Source organism: Primulina tabacum, unplaced genomic scaffold, assembly GCF_025594145.1.
Source record: "Primulina tabacum isolate GXHZ01 unplaced genomic scaffold, ASM2559414v2 Contig571, whole genome shotgun sequence".
Classification (NCBI taxonomy): domain Eukaryota; kingdom Viridiplantae; phylum Streptophyta; class Magnoliopsida; order Lamiales; family Gesneriaceae; genus Primulina; species Primulina tabacum.
The window spans coordinates 1-10,649 of record NW_027459790.1 but is presented as its reverse complement, the minus strand read 5'-3'; the positions used below and the strand labels follow the sequence as shown (position 1 = coordinate 10,649).

Genomic DNA, 10,649 nt, shown 5'->3' with positions numbered 1-10,649 from the left:
TTTACATCTTTTTTTTTTGCTCTTCAAGATACTTGGTTAGCAAAGTTACGTATGTCACCAAGAAATTATTAATATTCAAACATTTTCCTCCGGTTTGGATTTCTGAATTCAATTCTTGTAACTTTATTATAGTCACATGGAAGAAATTGCAATTTTAGTCTTGTCAATTGAGCTTTTTGTGTCTTATTCATGTAAATTTGCTTATTTTAAAATGTTTATTCTAGAGATTTTTTGAAAATAGGTAAGAAGAAAAAATATGGAGTGTTTGAAGATAAAATAATAAAATCAATACAAACTAAAGTTTGAGTGTTTGGTATCAAAATTGCTTTCAAGCTTTTCTTTTTTTTGGTAAAAGTACAATAATATCCTTAGCATCCATTTGTCGTTTTTAATTAAGTAGGACTGAGCACTTCGCTTTACCAAAAGTTATAGCTAGTGGTCACAGTGCAACTCAAAATTTTAATTGTATAACAGTTCAAGTATCATGTTTCGATTGATATATCCGACAGAAACAATTATTGCACCTAATAATCTCACTTTCAATAATTACACTCTTTGCAATCAATGAGAATCGAACACGTAACTTTGGATTCGATTCCAATTGTAGGACCAGACGCTTGTCGCTTTACTAAAAGATATAACTAGTGGTAATAGTGCAACTCAAATCTTTTAAACCGTATAGTAGTTCAAACACCACATTTTGATTGCTTTATCCAGCAATGACAATTATTGCACACAACAATTTATCTAAATTTTAGTACTTAGACCATCAACAACATATTTATATAATTATTATTACATTTTTAATATTTTATATCAAAATTAATTTATCTTTTTATAACATGAATGCTTAACAATTTATATAAAAGTTAATAATTTTTTTATAACAAATGAATTTTTTTTATAAATGCATAAAATATAAAAAAATATGGAAATTTAAATTATAAAAAATGATTTTTAAAATATAAAATAAGCTTGTAATAAATATGTTTTTAAATTTTATAAATTTTATTTAAAACTTTTAAAAAATTTTAAAAAATCTCCAAAAATATTTATAAAAATTGAGAGTAATTGTGGAATATGATACATTTTTTAAAGATTCAAATGTCAAATTGTAACTTTAAACCATTAACAAAGAAATATAAACGGAAAAAAATATATCAATCATGCTTCTAGCTTTTGATTAAAAATTTAAAAGTTAAAGCAGAAACTGGTTTTCACGGACATCCCAAAACACTTTTACAGAGAATTCAGAAAGTACTTCATAGAAGTTCTCTCAGACACTCTCTAAGTATCCACATTTGCTTTATGAAAAAAATTCACACAAGTTAATAGATGCTATTGATCATGTAACTTAATTATAAGCTTTATAATCCTTTTTCGCAACAAATATAAGAAAGGAGATAATGAATTTAATTATTTTAATTAGGGAATTTTTTTTGTCATGTATGTTTAACGTCTTTTTGCGATTTTAGTCATCTATATTTGTCTCAAATTTCAGTCTTATTTTTTTATCTTTATTTTTTAGACAATTTTAATCATTTTTCCGATGTAGCGCTGATTCGACGCCATTGAAACTCAAATACGGTACTGATTTGTATAGTACAACATAAGCACCTCCGATTAAAAATGACCAAAATTGAGAAAAATTGAAAAATACAAGACTAATATTGAAATTTGATAACATAGATGACCAAAATCGTAGAACGAAAAACACACAAAAAATAGATAACCTATGCTCCGATTTTGCCTTTCATATTCTAGAATCAAATGCACCCTTATATTATGGAAAAGAAAATATAATAAATGAAAATTTCAAACATAATATTTGATAGAAAAAATTATTCCAACATATATAATTAAATTTATAAAAACATTAAGTACATTTAAAAAGTATATTTTTTTATATTAAAATCTAATGTACATGTGTTTCAAATAAACTATTTTTTATAGATAGATATATATGAAATGCATCGGATGCTCTTAAAAACATACCAAATACTTTAGTGTTCAAGTTAACTGTGCAAAACAATGAACGACGACCAATCTTGTACGGCCAACATTAATTCCAACGCACAGAATAAACTCTCCCATCTCATCTTCAATTATTATTTATAAATATAGGCTCGGTTCCCCAGTTCTCCTCCTCCCGCTTAATCATATATATTCCAAGAAGATTTATTTCATTAATACAGAAATCAATTATGAAAAGAGGTGGAAGCTATGGAGGTGGGCAGAGTTCTCTGGGCTATCTCTTTGGTACCGATGACAAAAAGAAAAATGATGTGGCGCCGCCATCTCCGGGGGCTGTTTTGCCACCTTATGGGATTGATGTAGAAGTCGAAAAGCCTCAAGAAAATCTTGCATCCCCATCTTCTCAGAACAAAGCTAATATATCCAACAACTATCCTAGGGTTCAGGGCCAAAATTCAGGAAACTTCATCACTGTAAGTACATAGATAGTTTTAAAGATCGAACACTATTTAATTATATTTACTTTTTTTAAAATCCCATTTCGTTTTTTTTTTTCATATTTGTGCAATTATAGGGTCGTCCATCAACAAAGGTCAAATCTGCTCCAGGTGGAGATTCATCTTTAGGGTATCTGTTTGGAGACAAGTCCGGAAATATGGTGTAAAGGATTCAACATCTGTTAATCCTTTGTTTTACCCAAGATCAAACAAGGGTGTATTGACATGTACGTGTTTCTTTGATGTCATGAATAATGCACACTCTGTCCCCAGGATTAATAAATATGTGAGACTTGATTTCTGACAGAAGGTAATTCTGTGAAATTTAGGTTAGGGTTTGTAGGGTTTGGCGTGTGTTGGTTGTTCAAAGTGTGAATTTTCCCTTTTTTCCTTTTCAAATGTGGTAAAATTAATGTTTTCAAATGTTATGATAGTATGTTCCACAATTGGCAGTCCAAATTACTTCATATATGTGTGTGTATATATATATATATATATATATATATATATATATATAGGTTTGGAGGTAGCTTGCTTTGGAGGAATACAATAAATTAAAGTGCATGTAAAATGTGTCATTAAGCGAGAGTTGTGTTGGTTGTGTTTACATCATATGTAAAAGTTGTAACGATATATGCACAACTAGACTTGTTTTTCTTTAAATAATTTCTCGTTTTTGAATGTTTTTCTAATGCTTATAATCCTTCATATAAATTGGACTTTACAACTTGATTGAATATATGAATGCCATATAATATGCAGCACCAAGTACTGCACGAGATATGAAATAGCTTAACTTAATTTTTTGAATGAACTGCTAACAATGATTGCCACATGAAGCGCTAATGGTATCCGAACTGGATTCTAATTTTTTTTGCTTGAATTATACAAATGTTACCAAGGAACTGACGATCTGCTCATTCCTTGCTTGGTACTTTCTCCAGTAGCTATGAAGTATAGTCCGAATACGAGTTGAAGGTCGGTTTTATGATCACCGAGATAATATTGTTAATCCAACTCATATTTTGTTGAGGGACCGAGCGCTAGTCAAGAATAATTTGGAAAGGAAGTCGAATATACGAAATATATTCATTAACATACAGTGATGTATAGAAAGTTCTGTGATTTAGAGTGTCATGTTATACACACACGCATTCATATAGTTTAAGATCAATTGAGGTGGCAAAGTGATTCACATGGATATAAAAAGTGGAATCATCTTGGCTATGGAGTTTTGAGGAAATTAGAGCTCATAATGATCAGGAAAGATACGAGAATAAATAGGTAAGAGGTTGAAAATAATATTTATATATTGTGCTCCAATCGAGCATTACATGTTTAAGAAATTAGAAGAATTTTATAGCACTTATATACCCAAACAAAAGAGAACGTATCCACTTGCATTATGGAAGCATTAGGATACTTCAGCTTCAACGGACATTTCCAGATATATTATTCAAAAGAACCGAACAGGTACTGGCTAGCTAGAGGAGTGAGGACCACCACCCTCTCTTTCAGGAGTTTAACTTTAAGTTTCGGTGGCTCGAGAGACCTACATTGGGATATATTCGAGCAAGACTGATGTAGATTAAGCTAAGGGGCGATCCAGCAGAGGCAAGTAGGGGTGATCTCACCTCTCAAGTAGAAAGGAGTCAGAAGTTAATGTATAATTTTTCTAACTATATTGTTTTCTTCCTAAGTCCAGATTATTGTTTCTGATCATTTTATGAGCTCTATCATTCAATTATTTTCCACAAGAATGCAAAGAAAAGGAACATTTTTAATATTTTAGTTTACTAAATTAAGAAATTCATTTTTGAAGCCATGTTTTCTTATAGCTAGTGAATTTTGAAAGTTTGGAAACATTGTGTCTATAAAAAGTCACAACTAGCAAAGGGAAACAAGCAATTCCTTTGTTAAGAATAATTAAATCAATAGATTTATTTATTAATTTTTTTAAAAGATATATTTAAATTCTCGTTCTCTCAATGCACAAGTTTTAGTACGTTTTAGCTAGTCATATTTGAGTTTTTTTTCTATGTTATGTTTATTCTCATTAAAAACAGAAGCAATGTGGGAAAATGGTATTTGAAAAAAAAGAAAAAAAGAAAAAAAAGGAGTGTTTTAGAGAATAGAATTAGTTATTCTATCTTTTACATATTTAATTATTAATACATAACAATTCCTAATATGTAAATGTGACGTATTCACTCATTACCAAGTTGTTGTTGTTATTATTATTATTATTATTATTATTTAAGTTCCTACAATAATATATACTAGTAAAAGATGTATACATGTTGCATGTGTTATTTTATTTTTAGTTTGATCATATAATACTAAACAATTAACACGAAATTATTTTTAATTTAGAAGAATTGTTCGATTTAAAAGAGAAATTTTATTTAGATTTTGTAATATATAAAATATAGAGTGACTAATGATGAGAAAATTCCATAATATGACTAAACGAAGAGAAAATTCCATAATTTTTGTTAACATTAATTTTATTTTGAAAATATTCTACACATTTACACACACACATCATCATCATCATCATTTTACATACACATCATCATCATCATCATCATTTTGTGTAGAATATTTTCAAAATAAAATGTGTGTAAGATTTAGGGAAAAAGTGGCACAACATTACCTCCTACATGTTTGCTCTTTTGTATGCATTGTGGGATTACTATATATACGCACTACAACGGAAAGTGTGACACCAAACATAATATTTATAGTGCACATATAAAATATAAAAAGTATTTAAAATTTTGTGCAGGATACCAGGTCAAGTGCTCCCTAAAAGTACCAAGTAATTTAGGTTTTACTCATTTGTAATGGAATCTTTTTTATTTATCTTTCATGGCGATGAAACACACAACATCTACTTTTGTGTATACATTGTGTAAATTTTCGAGCTGACATAGTAGTATGTACATCACACTAGTCATGTTAAATTGTATTGAACAAACTATGTGTGACATGCTTGCTCGAGAAAGTGATTATATGAAATTCAAACTCATGATCATTGTTGAAACGATTAACTACTCCAACAACTATGACTCATGTTTGTTCTTATTGAAATCTTAATTGTAAGAATAGTTGATGTATATCATACTTGCAAATGTTTACTTAGGCGTGTATATATACATTGATTACATTAATTTATATATGTGTGTGTACGTGTGTGATGTCATATAATCATTATTTTATTTTTTGATTAGAGTAGGTCTCTTGTGAGACGGTCTCACGAATCTTTATCTGTGAGACGTATCAACCCTACCAATATTCACAATAAAAAAGTAATACTATTAGTACAAAAAGTAATAATTTTTCATGAATGATCCAAATAAGATATTTGTCTCACAAAAATACAACATGTGAAACCATCTCACATAAGTTTTGCCTTAGTTTTTTATATCAACCAAACACGTACATCATCCATTAAGTTAATAAATAAACAGTGTGTTTGTCGGGCCGCTAATTATTGTAAGTATCTTATCATGGAGCTGTTATGTGTCTATTTTTGAAAAACTTTATTTGATTTTGCTACAATTAAATTAATACGCACTTTAATATGACGTCCAAGGAATCTCTTTAATTATTCTTTTTTTCGTTTGGGCAGTGGAACAAAATGTAATTATGTACTCACCTTTTTTAGTTTTAAAAAATTACTTTTTAAAACGATCGCTTGAGAATTTTTTTTTTTTTTTTTTTTACACTTCAGAGAATGAGATTCGAATGTTAGAAAGTTATGTTATTTCATATTTTTTTATAATTTTAAATAAAACAACATAATGTAGAAAAGAAATCAGTTAATTCGACCATTAAACTGAGAAAATTGAGAAGAGGCTTCATTTAGGTATGAGATATTGTAGCTTTAGTTACTGATTAAATTGTAATAATAATAAATTTCAATTGTTCTTCCCTATAGGCCCAAAATAATGCAGTATCTGGCCCAATATAACAAATGTTCTGTGTCTGTATGGGCTAATTGGTTTAAACGAAGGCCCAATTAACAACACACTCACATTTGCCAGTGAACCAACATTCATTAACAATATGATTTCTTGTATAAAAAATTCAAGAACATTAACAAACAATAATTTTATATCACAAGAACTTATAAACCGGAGACCGATCGAAATATAAATTCAGTACGTACAAGTACATGTTGGTTAGATTCGAGTTGAGCGATTTTTATCGGATTAATTTATATTGAAAACAAAAAAATTTATTGTTAACAAATTTCCAATAAAGAAAATTAAAAGTATAAGTTTTGATTTTTACTATATGGAAAAAAACATTACTCCTTAGTTATTTTGTGTTTATATTGTTTTTTACAATAAAGGATAATTTTATTATCATTCGTAGGCAATAATTATTATGGTGCATGGTCCCCCGTTGGTGACCATCCACTAGTGCACAAATCCACCCGTGAGTGCTCTGATTGGTGGGAGTCTGAATTGTAATTGTGGCGTGTGACAAATTAAAAGAACGAGTCACGGGATATATTATATATTTATCTAATTGGGAACCAAAAAGGCAAATTCTATTTACATTTCCTCCAAGCCCTCATTGCATCCTTGACAACTATATAAAATACCTTATATGTTGGAAAAAGACAATGTTTTATCGGAAAAAAAATTTAATTTTGAGTTATGTGAAGTTTATATTTTGAATTAATTAATTTTATGACGGGAATGTTTGGTTATTTGGATTGGGGTTGGACCCATTTTCTTGTTAACACCTGCTTAGGACAATAAATGTTATCTTTACTTACTAGTGCCAGAGTGATGCAAAAATAACAAGAGTCAAAAACTGTGTGAGACGTCTCATCATATTTTATGAGACGAATCTCTTATTTGGGTCATTCACGAAAAATATTACTTTTTTATGCTAAGAGTATTACTTTTTATTGTGAATATCGGTATGGTTGACCCGGTCTCATAGATAAAGATTCGTGAGACCGTCTCACAATAGATCTACTCATAATAACAATAGAAACTTTTTCCCGGGCATGGTATAAAACCTAACACATTTCTGTGCCGAACCAAACTCCACAAAAAAATTATTAAAGGAAAAAAAATGGAACATTTGAAGGTCCTTGAAAACTTTTAAAGAATAAGAGGATAAAAAGATATTAAATTTGTGAATTCTGTTTTATTATTTTAATTATTTTAAAATTTTAAAATTCCCTTTTAGTTTATTTTCCTTTCAGTTCATCCTTCGATAAGTGGGTTTTCTCGTATCATTTTTCTTAAGCTATAAAAATTGAGCACTTCATTCAATTCTGGAGGTCTAAGGCACATTTTCTTCATCTCTGTCTTAAAGTTTAAAATGATGAATATTAGTTCAAATTGCACTTTAGATACTTTTCCTAGCTTCCATACTCTTTTTTTGCTTGTTAACGAGTTTTGAGTGAATTTTACTCCCAGACAGCGGTCGGCAACATGACCTCGATACTTAGTCTGATTTCATTAAGCATTCTGATAACGCAACCAATCGTAAGATCATCAAATATAATTATGTATAGTCACGCCTTTTTTTATTATTTAAGAATCAAATCTTTTGCGTACCACGAGGCAGTAATTTCAACTAACCATCCACAAACGAGATAATTCGTTTGCATAAATTTTAATCTAATGATTAAAATAATAAATAATTTACGTTATGTTGTTAAGTTGAAACCAGTTACTGAGAAAGTAGAAAACGTGAATAGGGCTGAAACTGTTTCTTGCACTTCTCTTTACTTTACCTCTCTTTTCGTTGCATCCACATGTTTTGCCCATCCAAGAATTCTCTTACATGGACATTTTACCCATCTCTGTTACAATATATTTATTAAAAACTAATTTGCCATATTTTAGTTTTTATTCACTTTTTACATTTCCTTTCTCATATTATTACGTTTTAGGTAACAAATTATATTTTTATTTATTATTACGTTCTAGGTGACAAATTATACTCTTTTTTTTTTTTTTGTATTTGTATATTTAGATGAATAGTGATTTAAGGATTAATTGTACCGATTTTTCTTTCTGTGAAAAGTTTTGATATCTATGAAGTTTGATATCTAATTTTTGAACACATGGTCTAAAATATTATTAATTTTCGATTGAGCGTTTTTTTTAAGATTTTTAGATCGTGCTTTTAATCACAATATTTGCTATTTATATATTTTAATATCACATTTCTGCAAATATATATATATATATATATATATGTATGTATGTATGTCTTTTGGAGGATGCCTATATAATCGCACGTCTTCTCGACAATATTGCCAACAGTTAACATGGAGTTTCCAAGAACTCTAACGAGATTTAAGGTGAATTCTTCTTTTTTCTCATTAAAATTTCTCTGATGAATTCAACTGTGTCCGTATGAATTCCCATTTCAGCATTCCAATTTTGATGTACTCCTCATCAGGTAATTCAAGCAATCTTTGTTCTTGCTGCCACTATTCTGGTGAGATCAAACTTGGTGAACGGTCGAGATCTTCATCGCGGTGGGATGACTTCAAGTATCGCACACTAAGTTGCAGGCTCACAGTGTTTTCGTTAACAGACTTCGGAGGTGTGGGAGATGGAACGACGTCGAATACGAAGGCTTTTGGGGCTGCCGGTGATTATTCAGCCAGTTCGAATCGGACGGCGGCTCGATGCTGTTCGTTTCCTCCGGGGAAATGGTTGACCGAAGTTTCAATATCACCAGCCTTTCACCCTTTTTCTGCACAAAGACGCTGTTCTTCTTGCATCCCAGGTTTGATTTGCAGGGCTCACAGTGTTTCTTCTTCCTATCTTGTTTTCTCCGGCATATTCTCGGTTGCATTTTGCTTTATTTACACAAAATAAATTAAGAAAAGAACTACAATATGTTCAATAATTTTCAAAATTCAAAGATAGATGTCAAAATGATCGTGTCACCACGTACCAAAAACATGAATTTATATATATATATATCTATATATGTATATGTATGTATATATATATGTATATATAAAGATTAGTTTTAATCACATTGCTAATGGGTCATTTAAATGCATATTAATTTAATAAATATTCACCGTAAGAAGCATGATCGCAGTATCGTCTTATCGCCTCGAAAAGCTGGTCAATGAAATGATTTGATTTACAAAGTCAAATATTAGGATCTATATGGTTTAAAAACTAACTAATGTGTGACGTTCGTTAGAACAGGAAAAACTAATTAATTCCTATGTCAAAGTTCTAATGTTTTTAACTGATGCATCAAACACGAAAAGAAATTCATTTATAACAAGATTCTGAGTCAAACTGCTCCTATAGTTTCTGTCATCCAACGTCTTCCCTCACAAGCTTCCAGATGTATTGCGCAGCTCTCTAATCGGATGGCTAATCAAGTAGGACACGTACTAACTTTTTTTGGTTTGTCGCATATGGTTCGGAGTGACTTTAGTGAGTCTTCTCCTCTCTTTTTTGTGTTCTGTTGTAAAACAAGACTTGGGTTGCTAACTTAATATATTATGATTTCCTAAAAAAAATCTGAGTCGAACTTAGCTTGGAACAGGCCACAAACGTGACAGTACGTTAAATTTGCTTTATATTGTTTAAACTAAATTTCAAGGCATGGGTAGCACAACCAAAGGAAGCAAAAGAGAATTCTACTGCACTGCACGATAAGGAATAGTGTTTTTAATAAGTGATCAATATCCTCAATTTTCATCCAATATGAATTAACGTAGGATGAAAGTGAATGGACTGTGATAGAACCCTCCCATCCTATGGTCACGGACGCGACACCCCAGGCGGAAGATACATCAGTCTCATCTTTGGTATCAACCTAACTGACGTAGTAATAACAGGCAAGAGTCTAAATCCAAGACAGTCTTCTAAAATAGACTGAATATATAGTTAAGACGGCCAAATTTTGAACTGTGACACGAGGTTTTCGATCCCATTCGCAGGCGATAATGGCACCATTGATGGGCAAGGTCAATCTTGGTGGGACAAATTCCACAAGGGAGAACTGCAATACACAAGGCCCTATCTTATTGAGATCATGTATTCGGATAATATCATGATATCGAACCTGACGTTGGTTAACTCGCCTTCGTGGAACGTTCATCCTGTATATAGCACGTACGAAAATAAACGCTTTTGACTTTCTGAATATGATGCTCTTGCT

General features: G+C 30.5%; 1 protein-coding gene and 1 long non-coding RNA gene across 2 annotated transcripts; both read left to right on the top strand.

The window, feature by feature from the left end:
* The first annotated feature begins 2,010 nt into the window (after nucleotides 1-2,010).
* On the top strand, nucleotides 2,011-2,930 carry LOC142534532 (protein SPIRAL1-like 5). Its single transcript, XM_075641398.1, has 2 exons — nucleotides 2,011-2,447; nucleotides 2,549-2,930. The coding sequence occupies exons 1-2, from the start codon at nucleotides 2,205-2,207 to the stop codon at nucleotides 2,636-2,638; spliced, it is 333 nt and encodes a 110-aa protein (XP_075497513.1). The 5' UTR covers nucleotides 2,011-2,204; the 3' UTR covers nucleotides 2,639-2,930.
* A 6,255-nt stretch (nucleotides 2,931-9,185) lies between these two features.
* Nucleotides 9,186-10,598, top strand: LOC142534534 (uncharacterized). Its single transcript, XR_012817078.1, has 3 exons — nucleotides 9,186-9,245; nucleotides 10,207-10,326; nucleotides 10,429-10,598. It is a non-coding gene; the product is annotated as an uncharacterized LOC142534534 (long non-coding RNA).
* The last annotated feature ends 51 nt before the right edge of the window (nucleotides 10,599-10,649 follow it).

Excerpts from the sequence above, each read along its gene's own strand:
- LOC142534532 (XM_075641398.1), top strand. The coding sequence starts at position 2,205 with ATGAAAAGAGGTGGAAGCTATGGAGGTGGGCAGAGTTCTCTGGGCTAT. Across the intron at positions 2,448-2,548 it reads ATTCAGGAAACTTCATCACT|GGTCGTCCATCAACAAAGGT; the intron begins GTAAGTACATAG and ends GTGCAATTATAG.